This window comes from Myotis lucifugus, unplaced genomic scaffold (genome assembly GCF_000147115.1).
Source record: "Myotis lucifugus unplaced genomic scaffold, Myoluc2.0 scaffold_71, whole genome shotgun sequence".
Classification (NCBI taxonomy): domain Eukaryota; kingdom Metazoa; phylum Chordata; class Mammalia; order Chiroptera; family Vespertilionidae; genus Myotis; species Myotis lucifugus.
Window position 1 is genome coordinate 1,201,182 of NW_005871119.1, and position 21,766 is coordinate 1,222,947.

At 33.7% G+C, this 21,766-nt stretch overlaps 1 protein-coding gene across 6 annotated transcripts in view; it reads left to right on the top strand.

Moving 5' to 3' along the window:
• IBTK (inhibitor of Bruton tyrosine kinase) overlaps positions 1-21,766 on the top strand; it is an 82,641-nt gene that overhangs the window by 29,144 nt on the left and 31,731 nt on the right. For 4 of the 6 annotated variants that reach the window (XM_006090353.3, XM_014457211.2, XM_023755188.1 and 1 more), the window contains 10 exons: positions 2,855-3,032; positions 4,806-5,405; positions 6,263-6,349; positions 7,163-7,245; positions 7,328-7,365; positions 7,812-7,908; positions 13,466-13,567; positions 15,986-16,103; positions 18,990-19,050; positions 19,860-19,981. In XM_006090353.3, coding sequence (XP_006090415.1) covers positions 2,855-3,032; positions 4,806-5,405; positions 6,263-6,349; positions 7,163-7,245; positions 7,328-7,365; positions 7,812-7,908; positions 13,466-13,567; positions 15,986-16,103; positions 18,990-19,050; positions 19,860-19,981 — 1,486 coding nt within the window. The remainder of the gene's footprint in view (positions 1-2,854; positions 3,033-4,805; positions 5,406-6,262; positions 6,350-7,162; positions 7,246-7,327; positions 7,366-7,811; positions 7,909-13,465; positions 13,568-15,985; positions 16,104-18,989; positions 19,051-19,859; positions 19,982-21,766) is intronic. The other 2 variants (XM_006090355.3, XM_006090354.3) reach the window with 1 other exon arrangement.

The window sequence follows — 21,766 nt, forward strand, 5'->3', positions numbered from 1 at the left end:
GTCTTTCTCCCCAAAATGAGAATTTAGTAACTTATGCTTTTTGGTTTTTTTACATACTTACTAGTGTGCGTGTGTGTGTGTGTGTGTGTGTGTGTGTGTATATACACACACACACACACACACACACACACACACACACTAGAGGCCCAGTGCATGGGATTTGTGCACTGGTGGGGGTGTGGCCTGCTGGGATCAGCCCGCTGTGGGAGCACTGCTCATCCCCGTCAGCCGAGCAGCACTCCCATTGTGGGAACGCACTGACCACCAGGGGCAGCTCCTGCATTGAGTGTCTGCCTCCTGGTGGTCAGTGCTCATCATAGTGACTGGTTGACCGGGTGTTCTGGTCGTTCTGCTGTTCAGTTACTGGACTTTTATTATATAGGATAAAATTAAAGTTTCAAAAGGTATGTTACATGACTTAGAGAAAAATCATAGGAAAAATAAAGTTTTTATGTTCATTGAGAATTTTAAAAAGTACATCTTTTTAAAACAATTGCTGAATAATTAAAAATTTTTTTTTTCATTTTTTGATTAATATAAAGGATAGTTTTAAGCTGCCACCAGTGGAAGTAGAAATTTTTCATTATACAGTTCATTCTTTTTTTTTAAAATATATTTTTATTGATTTCAGAGAGGAAGGGAGAGGGAGAATGAGATAGAAACATCAATGAGAGAGACACATTGATTGGCTGCCTCCTGCACGCTCACCACTGGGGATTGAGCACGCAACCCAAGCTGTGCCCTGACCGGATATCAAACCTGGGACCTCTTGGTCCATGGGCTGATGCTGAATTCACTAAGCCATTCCATCAGGGCTGTATAGTTCATTCTTAATTACCTGATTACTATAAATTTATAATCTTGTCAATTAATTGCATTGTTTTTTTAACTTAGGTTAGTGACTTTTTCTTTCATCCATAATTAATAATCAGTTGATTTTTTTTTCTCCCAGAAAAACTAGAATTTATTTACCTCTTCATATCTCATTGCTCCCACCCTAGCCCAAGTCACATGGACTACTGAAAAAATAATTTTCTTATTTCCACTCTTGTTTCCTTTTATCTATTCTCAAGTGATTACTAGAGTGAGCTTTTAAGATCAGATCCTAATATGCCTGTGTTTAAAAACTCTTTAATGATTTGCTCATTACCAACACATGGCCTGTTAGGCACCTGCCCTGACTCTTGGAATTTCTTCCTTTTACCTCTCCAGTCACGCTGACCTTCCGGGTTTCAGTCTTGTCCAGTTGTGATTAGTCCCAGGGCCTTTCCTAATTTTTTACATCTCAGCTTCATTTATACTTCATCAAAAATATTTTTTACTGATTCCTCAATCTAAACTGAGTTACCCAGTTTCACTTATTATATTCCCTTTGTATTTTCATCATGCAGCTTATTTTTACTTGTTTTTATGTATTTATCTTTGCGATTACTTTTTAAATACTTGTCTCCTATTAGACTATAAAATGGCAAAGACCATGTCTGTTCTATATCCTTAGCATTCAGCATATTTTCTGGCACATGGACATTGTCTGTAGAATGAACAAATCAGTTATTGTATGCTAAAAATGTATAAATTACATTTGTAATTATATAAATATATTTTTCAAAATTACAAAGCCACAAAAGAATGATTTTTGGATAATTATTTGTTTTCATTTCCTTATAAATTAGTCAATTCTGTTGACATTTAAGGTACATTTACTATATGCCAGATATAGGGCCAGGTTTTAATAATACTAAAATATATAAGATGGGTCCTTGTTTTGAGACACTCATAAATTTGTAGGGGCATAGTCATGTATATAAATATTTGCAGTCATGGAGACAAATATTGATACTTATTTGAGAATGTAGAAACTGGAATAACTGTGTGTGGGGGGAATATTAGTAAATCCCTGAGACTGAAATAGAGTGAATTTGAGAGAGTAACCAGAATTCAGGTTTGACTTATAAATGTTGAAGTCCTTAAAATGGTGTCTTACTTACATCATATTTAGTGGTCTAAAACTGAACTCAAACACCCACATCTACTTTTCAGTGTTTCAATTTAAGTAAATGGTTATTTTGACACCCCATATTCCCTTACCCGCTGCATCCAATTGTCACCAAGTTTCTTCACTTTTGTCTCAATATTTCTGAAATCTTAATACTTTTCTACAGTTTCATCTCTACATCCTCTATAACATTAATTTTTTCAGGACTAATCTCTGTCTTTGGTTTCATATACTTTAAATATACTTCATACTGTAGGCAGAATCATTTTTTTAATGCAAATATCATACTTTTATAGCCTTGGTATGACTTGTAATGATGTTATCATTGTTTAATGTTTGTCTTTTCTGCTAGAAGTGTATCCAAGATGGTAGGGACATGCCTTGTTCACTACTGTATCACTATGGATAGACTGATGATCACTGCATTACTAGTATAGTAGCATAGTGTAATCACTCTGATATTTGCTGAATAAGTGGAAGAAAGGGGGAGGAGGGAAGAAAGGAACAAATGAGCAATCAATTATGAAGATGCCAAGTTTATATATTTGTAATGTAAACAGGAATTTTAAAATCCTGTTTAACACTAGATTTGCTTTTTAGAAAGATAGCTTTGGTTGCAAGTGGAGGATTTTTGTCAAAAGGGAGAAATTCATGGATAATTGAGAATTGACCCACCAAAATTTCATGTATAACACAACCAATATATAGGGTGCAAATTGTGTTAAAGAGAAAGAGGATGTAATTTTTCAAATGGACTTAATACATATGAAAGATATTTTTGTATTCTAATTGTTTTTCTGTTTTGTTCCTAAATCATTTTAATAAAACCTTAATTAATTGGAATTTTTTTCTTTTTAGCAGAGATTTTATCAAACCTTCATAATTCCTCATCAGATGTGTCTTGTGTCTCTGATACAAATAGTGTATATGAAAGAATTCGACTTGAGAAACTTACATTTGCCCACAGAGCTGTTAGCGTCAGCACAGATCCAAGTGGATGCAACTTTGCAATCCTGCAGTCAGATCCTAAAACAAGGTATACTTGTGTATATATTACATTTCATTTTTAGAAGGAACAGTCACTGGAGTTTTTTGTTTGTTTGTTTTCCATAGCCCCTAGACCAAATTTAATTGAAGAGCTGTTGCCATGTCTTGTAGAGACTTTAGACATAGAATCATGCTACCAGGATAACTCACAGGTAGAATTTGTTATACTGGTAATGATGAAATGTTCCTTTTAGTTTGAAAACTGATATTTATTGAAAATATTGAAGATGTATACATATATGTTTATGTATATACTAGAGGACCAGTGCACGGATTCGTGCACTGGTGGGGTTCCTCAGCCTGGCTTGTGGGGATCGGGCCAAAACTGGTTCTCTAACATCCCCCGAGGGGTCTGGGATTGTGAGAGGGTGCAGGCCAGGCTGAGGGACCCCAGCGGTACACGATCAGGGCTGGAGAGGGACCGCAGGAGGGCTCTAGGGCATGTCCGGCCTGTCTTGCCCAGTCCCAGTCGGCTGGACCCCAGCAGCGAGCTAACCTACTGGTCGCAGTGTCTACCCCTGGTGGTCAGTGTGCGTCATAGTGACTGGTCGAATGGTCAAACGAACAGTCGGACACTTAGCATATTAGGCTTTTATTATATAGATAGGCACACAAATTTATTTATATCTTTAGGACTTTGTGATGTACTCTAAGGTCCCAGATCCTGAAAAATATAAATATTTGTTATGTAGTTTGCAACAATTTCTGACCCTTGAATATGATGAGAATTGATACTAGAAGTAGTGTAGAGTCACCTATAGGGTAGTGTGAATCTCTGTACAAATCTTCTAAGTCACATTAGTAGAGAGATGACAGATTAAGGTAAATATGAATTATTGAAAAGGAAAGAAGTCCTAGAAGGAGGGTGACCATCCTGTTTTGCCCATGCCTGTTCTGTATTTAGCACTGAAAGTTTCATCTCCTAGGAGACCCCTCTGTCTCAGGCAAACCAAAAGGGTTGGTCCTCCAGACCTGGAAGGATAAAATGTAGATTGGGTAGGTGTGATAGCATTCTTAAAGTACTAAAAGACTCAGGGTTACAGACCAATTGTGTGTGTTTATTTTTACTTTCTTGAGTTTCTGACCTATTCTAGGATCTGGGACCCAAAGTATTTACTCAATTCTTTATATATTTTTCTTTACTTGTAAAATAAATGGACATAAAGGAGGAAGAGGTTGAGAACTGTATCCTTTTGTGAATATTTCTAGTTATTTTTATCATTTAAAAATTTTCTGTGAAATAGTCATTTGAAATTTATATTTTAGTGTTTCTTTGTAGAAAGAGAAAACACTGCTTTCAAAGGAAAACTTAATTCTTATTATTTTAGTTTAGGAGAAAAAGGAATAGAAAAAATTTAGAGGTTGATACAATATCTAAGACTGTGCAATATTCTTATATTTTAGGAAATGCCAAATGTAAATTTTTCTAAGGTTAGCAAATAAAAAAGAAATTGCACTTTAAATGGAGAATTGGCTAGGGATGTTTCAATTTTTTTTTTTTTATTGATTCCAGAGAGAGGAAGGGAGAGGGAGAGAGAGATAGAAGCATCAATGATGAGAGAGAATATTGATCCACTGCCTCCTAGACGCCCCCTACTGGGGATTGAGCTGGCAACCTGGGTATGTGTCCTGACCAGGAATCAAACCGTGACCTCCTGGTTCATGGGTCGATGCTCAAGCACGGAGCCACACCAGCCGGGTTAGGGATGCTTTTTAAAAGTTTTTTCTTGAAAGTAAAAATGATTTTTTGTTTCATTTCTAGCCTTTATGAAATTCCAGCTGTGTCTTCATCATCCTTTCTTGAAGAGTTGGGCAAACTCTTGAGGGAAGCAAATGAAATGGACAGCATCCATGATGTGACATTTCAAGTTGGCAACAGAATCTTCCCTGCTCATAAATATATTTTGGCAATGCGTTCTGACTTTTTTCAGAAATTGTTCCTTTCAGATGGTACTTCTTTAGACTTTACAGATGTTTACCGGAAAGACGAAGATTCTGTAGGATGCCCTCTCTTTGTGGTAGAGAAGGTCCATCCTGACTTGTTTGAATACCTTTTACAATTTATATACACAGATACTTGTGACTTTTTAACTCATGGCTTCAAACCAAGAATTATCTTAAACAAAAAACCAGAAGAATATCAGGGTACTCTGAATCCTCATTTGAATAAAATGAATTCCCATGAAGATAATCAGAAGTCAGCATTTGAAGTTTATAAAAGTAATCAAGCACATACAATTAGTGAAAAACAGAGAAGCAAACTCAAATCTTCCAAAAAAGTAAAAAGTGTTGGGGAAGATGATCCTGTAAGAATGTTGCAAAATGTTGCAAAGAAATTTGGTTTCAGTAATTTGTGTAGTAGGTATGGCTCCTTAATATCTATTCTTGTATTTTATGTCCTCCTTTTAAAAATTATCTTTTCCTTTGCTGTTCTTCTCTTCTATTCCTCCCTCCCCACTCCCTGTTTTGTGGGCAGGTACGTGTTTGTTTGTTTGTTTTCTCCATTTTCTGCTAAAGCTACCTTTATGGGATTCCCTGGAATAAAACATTCACATATGGGAAGACTGTTACTGGGTTTGAACTCTCTATGGTGTTTGTGTAATAGAGATCTAGAATGGCAGGCAGTGTGGTTGCTGGAAAGAGTACTGTCTTTGGAGTTACAAAGACCTCTGTATGTCTCTTAGCTTTACTATAACTAGCTGGGTCAGATTTCTTAGTTTCTTTGAATTTTAGTTTCTCAGTATACAAAATGGGAGGGATAATACTGACTTCATATTGTTCGTGTAGTTTTGTCATATAACATGTAAAGAGGCTAACAGTATTTGTCATACTACAAACCAGACTTTTTGGAATTCTCTATTTTTTAAGGTATTTATATTGCCTATGGCAATGTAACCTTAGTTGTGGTGTGGGAGCTGGAGAGGAGTGCATATTTTCTATTTAAAAACAATGAAGGGCTTTATACCATACCTTTGATTTTTTAAAAAATTATTATTTTTTGGTCAGTAGTGATATTTTAATACATTTTGAATTCTAAGTAAAATTGAAAGAGAATGTATGATTATTTCTTTACCACAGGGTGGGAGTTCTTTGAGATATTTTTGTAGGTGATACAAATTATATAATCATGTTCAGATTTGATTTGTTGGATTTTTGTTGCTTGTTTGTTTTGGTAAGGGAATATATACACTGCTAATTTTTATCTATTCTTGTTGATAGATTAGATGGAGTCAGATTTGAAAATGAAAAAATTAACGTTATTGCCAAGAAAACTGGTAACAAACCAAAGCTAAATCAGAAAAAATGGTAAGTTAGGAAATGAAAGTAAACTTTTTATGTCTAGATTTTGGGACCTAAGTGTGGAAATAGAACTCTTACATATGAAGCAAAATGTATAGGAAGATACACTTTTACCTTTACTAATATTCTTCATTTTTGGAAATAATGGAGAATTGTTGAAGTAAATGGATAAAATACTGTTTAATAGACATTGGTACAATTCATTTTTCTGATTACTTTCTAATTAAGAAAGGAATTTTTAATTATTTTTTCTTGCCTACATTTTGTGTTTTTTGGATCAATAGGAAATGATGTTAACTCCAAAACCAAACTGATTATGCCTCTTCATCATTATGATGATTCCTTTGTAAATCTTTTCAGTGAAGAATATACTATACTGTTAGTATATTATTAAATATTTTGTTTTTAGGTATTTACTCTTTATAGGTGAAGTTTTTAGAGAAAGAGAAACTGGAGATATCTGGATTATGCTTAGAATAGAATGGGTTGTACAAATAAGTGAATTAAAGACCTTTGACTGTGCTGTCACTTCCCATTATATTATTGGCCAGTAATTAAAAAAGAAAAGTGAGAGTAAAGATTTTTGAATATTTATCTGAATTCAGTTTCCTTTTTAAATATTTTTATTGTAAGGCCCTTACTGTCTTCCTTAAAATGGAAGGAGATGAAGTACTTCATTGTATACCCTCATGTTGTTTATTCTCTGCTGCCTTTAATGAAAAGAAAGTCAAAAGCCAAGCCAAATTCTATAAAGAATTTTCTAATTTGCTAAACAAGTAAAGAAATTGCTCTTGGTTTAATTAAACGTTTTTCTTGCAGTTCATTTGTGTATGATGTGACCATGAAATCAGTGGATGGAAAGGAATTTCCTTGTCATAAATGTGTTCTTTGTGCTAGACTTGGTAGGTACACTTTTTCTTAGTTGCTGATTTGTTTGTTTCAGTATTGTTTCACTATTCTTACTGATTTTTTTTTTTCTTTCAGATTATTTTCATAGTATGCTGAGTAGCTCATGGATCGAGGTAAGATTTAAGTAGAAACCAATGAGGCTGGCTAACAAAACTTCTTTTGATTTTGAGGAGGTTATAGACTAAAGAGAGTAAAAATGGGAACCTGATATTTTAACTCAGTTTTTCTTTTGTACTAAACTTTATGCATAAGCCTGCTGGAAAATAGCAATACTTAGAAATGAAAATTAGTGTAGAAAAGCTACTTAAATAAAAAATTCCCCATTATTTGGAAATTTAGAATGCAGTGTGTTTTTATCTAAATTTGTCTTGATCCTTTTTCATGCCTATTTCAAGGCAATTTAAAATTAAAACTATCTTATTTTAGCTTTGTGTTTTATAAATGTTATATTCTTTTGCATTTGATACAATTCCTCTTCAAAATTTTTGTACCAATCTCAATCAGTATATAGTTGTATTTTGTAGTTTAAATTGTTTTGTTTTATTTTATTTTTATTTAGGCTTCCAGTTGTGCAGCTCTGGAAATGCCAATACAGTCTGACATACTGAAAGTTATTTTGGACTACCTCTATACTGATGAAGCTGTGTTGATAAAAGGTATTAATAAGAGTTAGGGTATTTTAAATCTTTAAGATATAATTGAATAATCTTAAAAACATGAATCTTAATTTCTACTCTTAATTGAAATAAGTCTTCAACACAGGCTTAATTTAGAATTAGGAATAGGGATGATTACTAACAGTAAAGACATAGAAAAAGCAAGTTTTCCTTACCTATGTGAAAATGAACTCTGTAAGAATTGTATTTAATGGTTGAGATTGGATTTAAAACTTCAGACACAACTACTTCTGTGACTGAGATGAATTGACAACAGAAAGTATAGTTTTGACCAAGACTAAAAAAATTCTGTCTTGCCTGCTTTTCCCCTTGTTTAAAGTACAGATATGTCTTCAAGATTCTGATTTCATTTCCTTAGGCTAAATACCCAAAAGTAGTATTGCTGTATCATTTCTATTTTTAATATTTTGAGGAACCTCCATATTGTTTTCCATAGTGGCTGCACCAATTTAATGCCCAACAGTGCACAAGTGATCCTTCTATTTCCTCATCAGTACTTTCTGTTTTTTGATAGTAGCCATCCTAAGAGGTGTAAGGTGACATCTCATTGTGGTTTTGATTTGCATTTCCCTCATGATTATATACTAGTGACATTGAGTACCTTTTCATATACCTCGTTGGCCATTTGTATGTCTTTGTATATTATCTGTTCAGGTCTTTTGCCCATTTTTTAACTGAGTAATTTATTTTTTACTCTTAAGTTTTAGGAGTTCTTATGTATTTTGCATATTAACCCCTTTTCAGATATGGTTTGCAGATTATTTTCTCCCATTCCAAAGGTTGTCTTTTCATCTTGTTGATTGTTTCCTTTTGCTGTGCAGAAGCCACCCCCCCACACATACTTTCTTTTTTTTTTTTTTTTTTTTTGCTGTGCAGAAGCTTTTTAGTTTCATGTAATCCCACTTTTTGCTTTTGTAGTATGTGGTTTTGGTGTCATCTCTGAAAATTTTCACCAAGATCAATGTTTAGGGTTGTGTTTTTTTTCATGTTTTCTTCTAGGATATTTATGGTTTCAGGTCTCACCTTGAAGTCTTTAATCCATTTTGAGTTGATTTTTGTGTATGGGTTCACTTTCATTCTCTTGCATGCAAACATTTAATTTTCCTAACACTCTATTGAAGAGACTGTCCTTTCCCCATTTTGTATTCTTGACACCTTTGTTGACTGTGAAGGTTTATTTTTGGGCTCTCTAATTCTGTTTCACTGGTCTATGTGTTTGTGTTTATACTAATACATTACCATTTTGATTACTATAGCTTTGTAATAGAGTTTAAAATCAGAAGTGCCATGCCTCCATTTTTTTTTTTCTTCAAGATTGCTTTGGATATTCAGGGATTTTTTGTGATTCCATATGAATTTTAGGATTGCTTTTGAATTAATTAATATTATTATTTAAATAATTCTTTATTGTTGAAAGTATTACACACGTCCCCATTTATACCCCCATAACCCCCTCCAGCCCATACCAGTGCCCCCTCCGCCCCCCCCCCCCAGCACCCTATTGTCTGTGTCCATGGGTTATGCATATATGCATACAAGGTCTTTGGTTGATTAACTTCCACCCACCCACCCTCCCCTGCCTTCCCTCTGAGATTCTTCACTCTGTTCCATGCTTCCATGTCTCTGAATCCACTGTGTCGACAGTTTATTTTGTTACTTCTACATGAGTATGATCGTGTGATACTTGTCGTTCTCTGACTGACTTATTTCACTTAGCATGATACTCTCCAGGTCCCTCCATGCTGCTTTTTATTTTATCTTTTTATTTCTGTGAAAATGCCATTGGAATTTTGATGGGGTTTTATGGAATCTGTAGATTGCTTTGGGTAGAATGGACATTTTAACAATATCAGTTCTTCCAGTCCATGAACATAGTATTTCTTTCCATTTATTTGTGTCTTCTTCTATATCTTAGTCCTCAGTGTTGTGTATTTTCTAGCATACAGATCATTCATCTTCCTGGTTAAATTTATTCCTATATTTTATATTGATGTAATTGTAAATGGGATTTTTTTCTTTATTACTTTTAAGGATAGTTCATTAGGCATAGAAAAGCAACTGATTTATTTTTATGTTGGTTTTGTATCCTTCAACTTGACTGAATTTGTTTATTTTCATAGCTTTTTAGTGGAATCTTTAGGGTTTCTGTATATAGGATCTTGTCATCTGCAAATAGAGACAGTTCAATTTTTTCCTTTCCAATTTGGATGCCATTTATTTATTTTTCTTGCCTGATTCCTCTGGTCAGGAGTTCTAATACTGTGGTGAATAGATATTCCTGATTTTAGGGTGATTATCTTTCATATTTTTACTGTTGAGTATTATGTTATATTCATATATGGCCTTTATTGTGTTGTGGTACATTCCTTTTATACCTAATTTTGTTGAGAATTTTGATCATGAATGGATATTGAATTTTTTCATATGCACTTTCTGCATCTACTGAGATGACCACATAATTTTTATCCTTTATTCAGTTAATGTAGTGTATCATATTTATTGATTTGCATGTATTTAAGCTTTGCATCTCAGACATAAATCCCACTTAATCATGGTTGTGTAATACTTTTATATGCTGTAAATTTGAAGTACTAATATTTTATTAAGGATTTTTGCTTGTATATTAATCAGGGATATTGTTCTGTAATTTTTTTGTAGTGTCATGTGTGCCTTTGGTATCAGGATAATACTGACCTCATAAAATGACTTTGGAAGTGTTTCTTTTCATTTTTTGGACAAGTTTGAGAAGGGTTGGTGTTAATTTTTCTTTTAAATGTTTTGTGAAATTCACTCGTGAAGCTATCTAATCTTTTTGGGAAGAGTTTTGATTACTGATTCAGTCTTTTTACTCTGTAATTGGTCTGTTCAGATCATCATGATTCAGGCATGGTATGTTGTACACTTGTTGGAATTCACTCATTTATTCTAGATTGTCAATTCATTGGCATATAATTGTTCGTAAAAGTAGTCACGTATCAGTTGTAATTTCTCTTCTTTCATTTATGATTTTATTGGAGTCCTCTCTTTCTTTATTCCTTATTCTACTTAAATGTTTGTTAATTTTGTTTATCTTTTCAAACCAACTCTTAAATTTGGTGTTCATTTTTCAGTATCGTGTTCATTGATTTCTGCTGTAATTTTTCCTTCTAACTATGGGCTTCATTTGTTATTTTTCTTGTTCTTGTGCAAAAAATTTAAGGTTATTCCTTTGAATTTTTTTTTGTTAAGGCATTTATCAGTATAAACTTTCTTGTTAGAACTTTTTTTTTTGCTTCATACGATCAGTTCTAGTATGTTATGTTTCCATTTTCATTTGTCTCAAAAGATATTTTTTGCTTTCTCTTTTATTTCTTTTTTTAACTTACTGGTTGTTTAGGACTGTGTTGATTAATTTCCACCTATGTGAATATTCTAATTTTTCTCCTGTTATTCTAGTTTTCTACCTTTTTATTAGGAGAAGATACTTCTCCTAATGATTTTATCTTTTTAAATTGCTGAACCTTGTGGTGGCCTAACATATGATCTCTTCTGTAGAATGTTTTGTGTGCACTTGAGAGAAATGTGTATTTGCTTCGTTTGGATGGAATGCTCTGCATGTGTCTGTTGGGTCCATTTGATCTATAGTGTTGGTCAGGTCTGCTGTTTCTGTACTGATTTTCCCATCTGGATGATCTATCCATACTTTGAATATGAAGCCATACTTTATTATTATATATTGATGTCTATTTCTTTTTAAAAAATATATATATTTTTATTGATTTCAGAGAGGAAGGGAGAGAAAGAGAGAGATAGAAACATCAATAATGAGGGAGAATCATTGATTGGCTGCCTCCTGCACGCCCCACACTGGGGACTGAGCCCACAACCCAGGCATGTACCCTTGACCGGAATCGAACACTGGACCCTTCAGTCTGCAGGCTGACGCTCTATCCACTGAGCCAAACCAGCTAGGGCTATTGATGTCTATTTCTGCCTTTCGTTCTGTTAATAGTTCCATTATATATTTAGGTTCAATGTTGTTTGCATATATCTTTATAATTGTCATATCCTATTGCTATATTGACCCCTTTTCCTAGCTATTCAAGTGTTTTTTTAATTTTATGTTTCTTGTTTGCTCCATCCTTTATCATTGTCTCAGTCAGATTCAGTGTGAGACAATTACTGATGATTGTTTTTAATAAATGCCCCCAAGGAAGAGGCTATTCACATTGAGCAACTTTGAGTAGGTCCATTAAAGACAAGCCCTGCCAGTGAGTGGGGTTTCCAGGGAATAGACAGACATGTCAAATAATGACTTAAAAAATAAAATAATGTTGCTCCACAATAGTTCTGTCTCCTCCAGTGGCTGTAGTTGTTCATTTCCACTGTAATTGCATGATTGTTGGTTTTAAGACTACTGTGAAAGAGGGGAGAGGAGGATGTAAGAAGGAAAAGCTGCAATGTCCCAAAGCTCACTGTCTTACCAAGATTTAGCTAAATTTCTTTGAGTCAGCACTCCCCAGATCATTACAAGTATTTGGCTAATTTTTAGAATTCTGAAAAAGTTGATTTTTGACAAATTTTTTGCAGTATTCTCATTGCCTTGTTGGAGGAGAGAAATTTTGGAAATAGTCCTTAGTTTGCCATTCCCAATGACTTAATTTCTCCTTCATTTTCTTCTTCTTAACCATTTCTCCCCCTTTCTTTCTTTCTTTTTTTTTTTTTCCTACTTATGTTGTTATTCTGGCAGTGGCTCAGGGGCATAGCTTACGGCCATTAATATGTTGGACCAATAAGGTTATTTTAAATTAAGGAATTTCTGTAGTTTAAAAAAATTGTACTCTTAGATAACCAGTTTTATGTTGTTTGTTTTTAAATATATTTTTATTGATTTCAGAGAGGAAGGGAGAGGGAGAGAGATATAGAAACATCAGTGATGAGAGAGAATCATTGATCGGCTGCCTCTTGCACACCCCCTACTGGGGATTGAGCCCGCAACCCAGGCATGTGGCCTTGACTGAGAGACTGAGAATTGGACTTGGGACCCTGCAGTCTGCAGGCCGATGCTCTATCCACTAAGCCAAACCAGCTACGGCATCAGATTTGTTTTAAATAAGGAAGCCTAAGAGCATTATTTATCCTTAAACCCCTCCCTCCCCTCATATATACACATAGATGTATATTTGTATGTTAACACATACCTATATTAAACTTGAGGTCGAGATTTTACTTTTCCTCCTATTTATTAATTTGAGAAATGTTTGTTTAACAACATGGGAGATTTTAAATAAGTCAGGCATTGTAGTAGCCCTCTCCACTAAAAAGATTAACTCAGGTTGCCCATTTTATGGTCTTAGTGTGAACCAGGGCATTTGGGTGTGTTTCTTTCTAGGTAGAAGTATTTTTATATTATTACTATTTATCATAGTTACAATTCCAACATTGATAAAATAATCAGTGGAATTCTCTTTTACTGTCTTAATTACTTTAACTTGTTTTTCCTAGGTGTTTATAAAGCAATGAAGAGTAATGCTTGTTTCCTTTTTTTTCCTTTTAGAATCTCAAAATGTGGATTTTATTTGTAGTGTTCTTGTGGTGGCTGATCAGCTTCTCATAACTAGATTGAAAGAAATTTGTGAAGTAGCATTAACTGAAAAACGTGAGTATTTTTGAATTAGGATATTAGTATGTTTTCAAGTTGGTCTAGGATTGCTGTATTTTATTGATTTTTGATGCCATTTATGGTAAAATGTACCAATATTTTTGTATCATGAAAAATGTGAAAACATTTACATTATTTCATGTCATCATTTGTAGCATATCTATTTCAGAGATGTTAGTATGTGAAAATATGTACATTATAATTGAAATATATTATTTTTTTAAATGTCACAAAAATTTGAATAATAAAGATGGTGTGATACTTAATTTGGAATTTCAAGGGTGAGTTTGGAAACAGAAACTTTTTACCCTTTTCCTGGTGTTGACTGTAGGTCTATGTTTAGCTACCCATTTCCTACTATTTGATGGAATGTTTATGTAACCATTCCATTAATATATGTGAGCAAAACACATCTTTTTTCTCTTAAACTTTTATTTCTTTCTCTGTTCATTATTTCAATTAATTGGATGGCTTTTCTCCTGAACACTCAACTTTGAAACTGCAAGTTTTTTTGGTTATTTTTTGTTCTGAGTACCAGATTCTTTTAGTTGTCAAAACTGAATCATCTTAACTGTGTTGATCACATTTCTCCCACCTTTTTATTCTCTGTGATCATGCTCATTTGAATTCACTGTTACCCATCTCTTCTGTGTAATGTCACAGTAGTCTTTTAAGTCCTCTTTCTCTCTTCTAACTTCTCTTTAATCTTTCTGTAGGAAGTAATTATGTCTTCCCCTGTTTAGATATTTTTAATTGCTTATCCTAGGATAAAGGTTAAATTTCCTTAGCCTGATATAAAAGTTTTATGACTTTCTAATCTAATATTTGTTCTCCTTCATTGCCACTTGAGGAAGTGTGAAGTGATTTCCTGTCAAGTTTTTCTAATTTGTAAATGCTAGTAGTTTGTCTTAGCTTTAGTGTCTTATTTATATTTTTCTTGAGCTCTATGGAGTATCTTCTCCTGGGTTATCAGAAAGAGAACAATAGCTCTGATTTTGTAAGCAAGAAAGGGAAATATATATAAAATAAAGGATGCAACCTGCAACAGGTATAAAGTATACATATAGAAGACATTTTTAGTTGTTCAATTCACTTTCCTGGTATCCCTTGGATATTTTTTTCTTGGCCCTTGCTGCACATTTGCCTTGATTAATGAATCTCTAGATCTTCCTAGAACCTAGCAAGAGAATGGTTTGGTCTTCATTTACTGGGCAGTCCTTATTCCCAACTGAACAATTCCAAAATTTTTATATGATCCATTTTGATGTCTTTGAAATGGGAAACTCTGGATTCATTATTCATTAGTTGAAACTAGGTTAGTCAGAAGTGAGACAGAGATGATTATTGCTTGCTTGCGGTTACAACTTTTGACAGAGTTACAAGGGAGAAAGAAAAAAGAAATGGTGGAAGCTTGGCATAGAAGATAGTTCTGTTTCTCTGGGACTCAGAATAAATAAGAAAAAGAATGGAGAGGTTTGAGAAGGCAGAGTTACATGCTAGTATATATGAAGTATGTTTTGCTAGAAGACTGTCCCAGAATATCCTACTTCATATATAAAGTGTATATTTTGTTACTGGCATTTTAACAAAATCCAGAATCTCTTGTATGGAATGCCAGGTTCTGCACTGGCCTGAACAATATGGTAAGGTATAGATATATATATATTCCAAAATATATAGTGTGTGTATGTGTTTATATATGCCAATATACCCACATAAATTGATATTTTACTCAACATATATTTGATAGATATTAAATATATTTCATAATTTTCTCTTAGTCTTAAGAATAGCTTTAGTTTTATAGAAGAGAGAATGACTTCTGTGCTATATAAATGAAAAGGAAAGCTGGTTATCAATTAAAGTAAAAAATATTCTAAAAATATTAGGTGGAAGATTACTGATGCTTATGTGTTTGCTTTTAGGTGACTATAATGTACCTTCTGTATTTTCTCTGCTTAAATTTTTTTTATGTGTGCTTATTTTTTCTCATAACCGATCATTTAAAATCACTTTGGCATATTAGGATGAAAAGTGAATTCTTCCCAGTTGGTGTGGCTCAGTGGATGAGCATTGACCTATGAACCAGGAGGTCACAGTTCGATTTCCAGTTAGGGGACATGTCTGAGTTGTGGGCTCAAACTCCAGTACTGGGTGTGCAGGAGGCAGCCCATCAATGATTCTCTCTCATCATTGATGTTTCTCTCTCTCCCTCTTCTTTACCCTCTGAAATCAATAAACATGTATTTTAAGAAAAGTGAGTTCTATATTTGTCTCTGTATAAGTTATTTTTGTCAAGAAACTAACAATTTTCCTTGTTCTAAATGTTCAAACCTGACAACTTTAGAAGTGTATTTTATTTTCTGTAGTAACATGCCTTTTATCTCATTTTGCATGCATTTTCTTCCTTTGTAGTTACCCTCAAGAATGCTGCTATGCTACTAGAATTTGCAGCAATGTATAATGCTGAGCAATTGAAACTGTCTTGTTTACAGTTTATAGGACTGAATATGGCAGCTTTACTAGAAGCAAGGTAGGTTGGGTGTATACATTATATGATCATTGCAAAAGCAATTATTTAGAAATAATAGCAGTTATATTAGTAATCTAAAAGTAAATAATGATAAATTCTGGTTTTGTAGAAAAAATGAAATGTAAGCAGATTTAATGATTCCATGAACAATGGCTACTTATATACTAATCATTGATAAGATACAACAATGAACAAAATAGACAAAATCCTCAGTAAAGCTTACATTCTGGTTGCAAAGTTGTGAAACAATATTATCACAAATATATTTTTTATATGTGTGCATCTCTCTGCTTGTTTCGGTTGGTTTGTAACTATAATTGTGACCTTGGCTTTTGGACACTATCTGTAATACTAGTACTTAATTTACATGTAAGCATGCGTAAAATTTGGTTGATTTCTATTTTTGTATGTATTTATTCTCTTTAAGACATTTCTTGTCCAACTTAGGCTGCAAGGGATGGTCTGAAAATTTTATTTTCTCTAGTTTGTTGCAAGCCGATAGGTGTGTAGAAGGCTTTATGTAGGAATCAATGAGTAATGAAATGCTTCTTATGAAAAATGACTCATTTTACATAAAAAGTCAGCTAAATTTATATACCCTGTTTTATAAATTAATATTTCATATTATGAGGATTACCTGGATGGAAATTATTTGATGTTAATGATTTAGGAGTCATAGGCATTTTAGAATTAGAGGGATCTTGGTAATATCATACTATTTTCAATTGTTTTAGCAGTGGAATTTTTTAATGAAATAAATTTACATATTTCTTTTTAATAAAGTCAAAATTTTATTACATTTATTCATTATAAAGTCATTGGTGAGAAAAGTGAGTGTTTGGTGAACACAAATTTGAGATTAGAGATCTTGGTCAGTTTGATTTTTTTTTTACAGAGAGGAAGGGAGAGGGATAGAGAGTTAGAAACATCGATGAGAGAGAAACATCGATCAGCTGCCTCCTGCACACTCCCCACTGGGTATGTGCCCGCAACCAAGGTACTTGCCCTTGACCAGAATCGAACCTGGGACCCTTGAGTCCGCAGGCCGACGCTCTATCCGCTGAGGCAAACCCGTTAGGGCTATATCTTCATATTAAAGCTGAGAAAACCCAGAAAACTTTTTTGGTAAAAAATCAAATCTTAACCTACATAATTTATTATAAATCATAACAGTTTTTGATAACTGACCTTTCAAAGTCAGGATAATCTTTAATGAAAATAATTCCAAAACTGATTTAAATAAAAGTGTTTTATTAACAGATTTTTAATAATTGCCTCTTAGGGTTCAATTTAGAGGAAATAATATTTTGGCAATTTAATGCTTTGTTATTTTGTAAACAATGCTTTTCTAGTACAAATTAATGTTATGGAATATTAGACAATGTCATTTGAAAATTTCTCTTGAATGTTAGTGTGAGAGACTGGAATTGCAGAAGAATAAAGTTAATTGCTGACATTACATTAGTAATTCTAATCACAGCAATTATTAACCAAATTAAGCCCATTCAGTTTGTCAGGAATTAACCAAAATGTAGAATAAGCACCAAACCTATCTAAAATATATTGGAAAATAATGAGTCATACTACTATTACTCAGTTATTATGTTGTGACAAGTATCAGCTGAACTATTAATATTAAGGATGGTACAAGTGTCTACTGGTGTAATTTTACATGAGTAGCCATATATAACTTGCATTAAAACAAAGATTTGTACAGATTTGACCATGAATCAAATACATGTTTGCTAGAAAAAGTGCAAATAAATATGCACAGAAAAAAAAGGGCACACCAATGAGGACATAGTAGCACAAGTTACTTATCTTCAAAATATTAAAACTGGTATGGTACACATTTGAATATGCACATTGTTTTGGATTAGTTTTAAAAATACTTTAAAGTATATTTCAAAGTGTAAATTGATTTAAATTTTCACTGGTGTCTTAAAGTACATCTTTGGAACCTGAGAGTTCCTTAATACTATTGATGTAGTCTGAATGTCATTTTACACAGGAAGATACTAAAGCACAGAAAGGTAATATGAGTTGCTCAAGGTCATGAAGTTAGTTGGTAGCAATGATAATTCTAGATAAAATTTAAGTATCCTAATAGTTAGGCAATTGTTCTATCAATATAAGCACTCCTTCTATAGTTAAAGATTATAATTTGTGGATAATGAAAGCTGAAAAATGAATATATACTTGCTATTTCATTACAATCCTATATAATAAAAGGCTAATATGCAGATTGTCCGGGACGCTGTCACAGTAACAGTAATGACTGAACAGCTGTGTGGGGCGACAAGGCCAGCAGGTGGGTTAGTAAGGGACAACTAAACAACTGAAGCAGAGGGGTTAAGTGAGGGACGACCAAACGACTGAACAGCAGGCTGTGTGGGGCAACCAGGCTGACAGGGGGGGCAGTTGGGGGCGACCAGGCAGGCAGACAGGTTAGCAGTTAGGAGCCAGCGGTCCCAGATTGTGAGAGGGACGTTCTACTGGTGGCAGTCGGATATTCCCTGAGGGGTCCCAGATTGGAGAGGGTGCAGGTTGGGCTGAAGGGACACACACACACACACACACACACACACACACACACACACACACACGCACATATTTCATGCACCGGGCCTCTAGTAGAAAATATTTTTCTATCATTTATAAGAGTTATTTGAGTTTTTCATAAGATATTTTCTAGTGTGTTCATGATGTTTATCGAAATATATAACTATGCATGCTTCCTAAAAGAATATGTAGCAGCTAGATATTAATGTTTTAAAAACAACTATTGTTTATTCAGCAATATAAAATTTCTCCACATATTTGAAAACCTTGACAGGTATTAAGTTACTTAAGTATCAAGATAAAATTTTGTATCTTACTTGTTAGGTCTCTTGATGTTTTAAGTGTTGGTGTTTTGAAGGATCTTTCTGCATTTTACCGAAAAATGGTAAGGTTTATGTTCTTTTGATATTATCATCTAAAGCATTATATTAGGTCAGACATCTCAATGGAATAATTTCCTAATGAATTCTAATATTTTAGGATCTTTTAGAAAACAGGACCTAGTATTTCTTTCTATATACATATACTTTTTAAACCTTTATTATTGAGAGTGTTACATATATCTCCTCTTTTCCCCAATTGACCTCTTCTGTTCTTTACAGATTCTATAGATAAATAGGATAATTGATATTGAAAATACTTAATAAGATTAGTATTTTTTAATTTCTTCATAAATGAAAGTTACTGAAAGCTTCAGGGTCTTTCATTATTATTTACCAAAGGTCAGGACAGTGCAAAAACATGGATTTACATGATTCCTATAACAAATAGATTAATTTGCATTTTTAAAAAATATTTTTATTGATTTCAGAGAGGAAGGGAGAGAGAGAGAGAAACATCAATGATGAGAGAGAATCTTTGATCAGCTGCCTCCCGCATACCCCCTCCTGGGGATTGAGCCTGAAACTCGGGCATGTGCCCTTGACCGGGAATCGAACCTGGGACCCTTCAGGGCTAGTTTGTATTTTTAATAAAGGGATACTTTTCTGTCAAGGTTTTTCTTTTTGCCCCCCATGCCTTAATGGAATAATCTTTTAATTGAATCAACCACTTGATTTAAATTTAGAAAACCATTAGGCCTTCTAGACTTTTTCTAGTTAATGTCACCATATATTAAAACAAATGGGATATTACATCAAGATTTAAAGAGATATTTGTAAATTTTGTATTTAAAAGGTGACTTTTTTTTTGTAGATTCCAGCAATGGATAAAAGAGTCATTACACCATATCAGGATGGACCAGATATTAGCTATTTGGAACTAGAAGATGGAGATATTTTTTTTAAAGAAGAAATAAATATGGAACAAAATAATTCGTAAGCTCTGTCTCCCCCCCCCCCATTCCAAATCTTGGACACTTTCATATTGACATTGAAAGAAAAAAATTGAGATACCTGAAATAATACATGCATTTATTTATGCTCATTCTTAGCCTTAGTGTAGTACAAAGTAAATGAATACTTTATATTTGCAGATATAACAAAATTACCTGTAAATATGAAAGGAATGTAGCCTTCAGATTAAACATGTTGGGTTGAATTAGTACATTTATTTTAACTACCTTCCTAAGCCCTGCTGTGGTTAAAGAAACACAAAAGGCCTAATGCACTAAAGCCCAGAGAGCAGGATAGGGGAAGACAGCAGTCAAGAGATGATGACAGCTTTGGAAGTTGGAAAGAGGTTGCTGAGTAGTAATGACAGAACAGAAAAAAAATAAAACATAATTCTGGAAAGACGTAAGAATTAAGAGGTACCAGGTTTATGAAGACGAGAGTGAAAAAAAAAGATCAGAGCAAGTGGTTGAATTTGGAAAAGAGCATTGATTTCTTTCTGAACCCCATTCAACTAAGTGATTCCCCTCTCCCATGTTGGAATGAAGATTAGATTTATAGAGAACCTAACTGGTTCAAGAGATATGGCCTGCAATGACTTAACATTATGGAGTCCTCCAGCAAAGTATTCCAGATTCTAGATAATATCCAGTACTAGGCCTACCATTTGACTAGCCCTGGTTATAATTTCCAATTCATGTTTTAGGCTCCCTTATCAACTGATAACAGAATTAGTTCTACTTGGTAAATGATTTAAAATCTTTGGTTGTTCAAGTCATTTACTACATATATACAATGTATTATGTGTGTATGTGTAGTAGCTCATTGAAAACTGCTCTTGGGTTCTGATATATTCATTTTTCTTTTTTTTTATATATATATATTTTATTGATTTTTTTACAGAGAGGAAGGGAGAGGGATAGAGAGTTAGAAACATCAATGATGAGAGAGAAACATCGATCAGCTGCCTCCTGCACATCTTCTACTAGGGATGTGCCCACAACCAAGGTACATGCCCTTGACCGGAATCGAACCCGGGACCTTTCAGTCGCAGGCCGACGCTCCATCCACTGAGCCAAACCGGTTATGGCTCTTTTTCTTTTTCAATCCCTTTTCTAGAGTTCGTTAGCATTTAGGATACTTGGCAGTTTGTAGATATCTGATGTAGATGTATGACATGTTATTATATTAAAAATTATAATAAAATTATTAGCATTGACATCTTATCCTTTACAAAATAATAGTATTTGTATCAGACCTGTATAACTGTTGAAATTATAGAATGAAATCTGTAATTTTTAGTGAAAGGTAGTTGTAGCCCTCATAGATAATTTTATTTTTCCTTTCCTGATTAATAATACTTAATTTAGGGGAATTAAGTATTTCTTTAAATGCTTTAAATTATCAGCAAATATTTCTCATTCAAGATTATAGTTTATAATAGCTTTTATATGAACATGTGCAGTATTTTACTTTTCAAAGAATTTTCTCCTATACCATCTTCTAACTTTCACAGAAATGCTAGGGTTAGAGTAAGTAATAGTAACACATGGAAGTTCAGTGAAATTGAGGAATTTGCTTTAGATCACATAAATGTGACTGCAGCATGCATATCCTTACATGTTTTCTTTTTTAATATAGGGAGAGGGAAAGAGTCATGGATCGGCTGTCTCCTGCACTCCCCTTACTGGGGATATGTATCTTGACCTCCTGGTTCATGGGTCGATGCTCAACCACTGAGCGACAGTGGGCAGGCCTTATGTGTTTTTT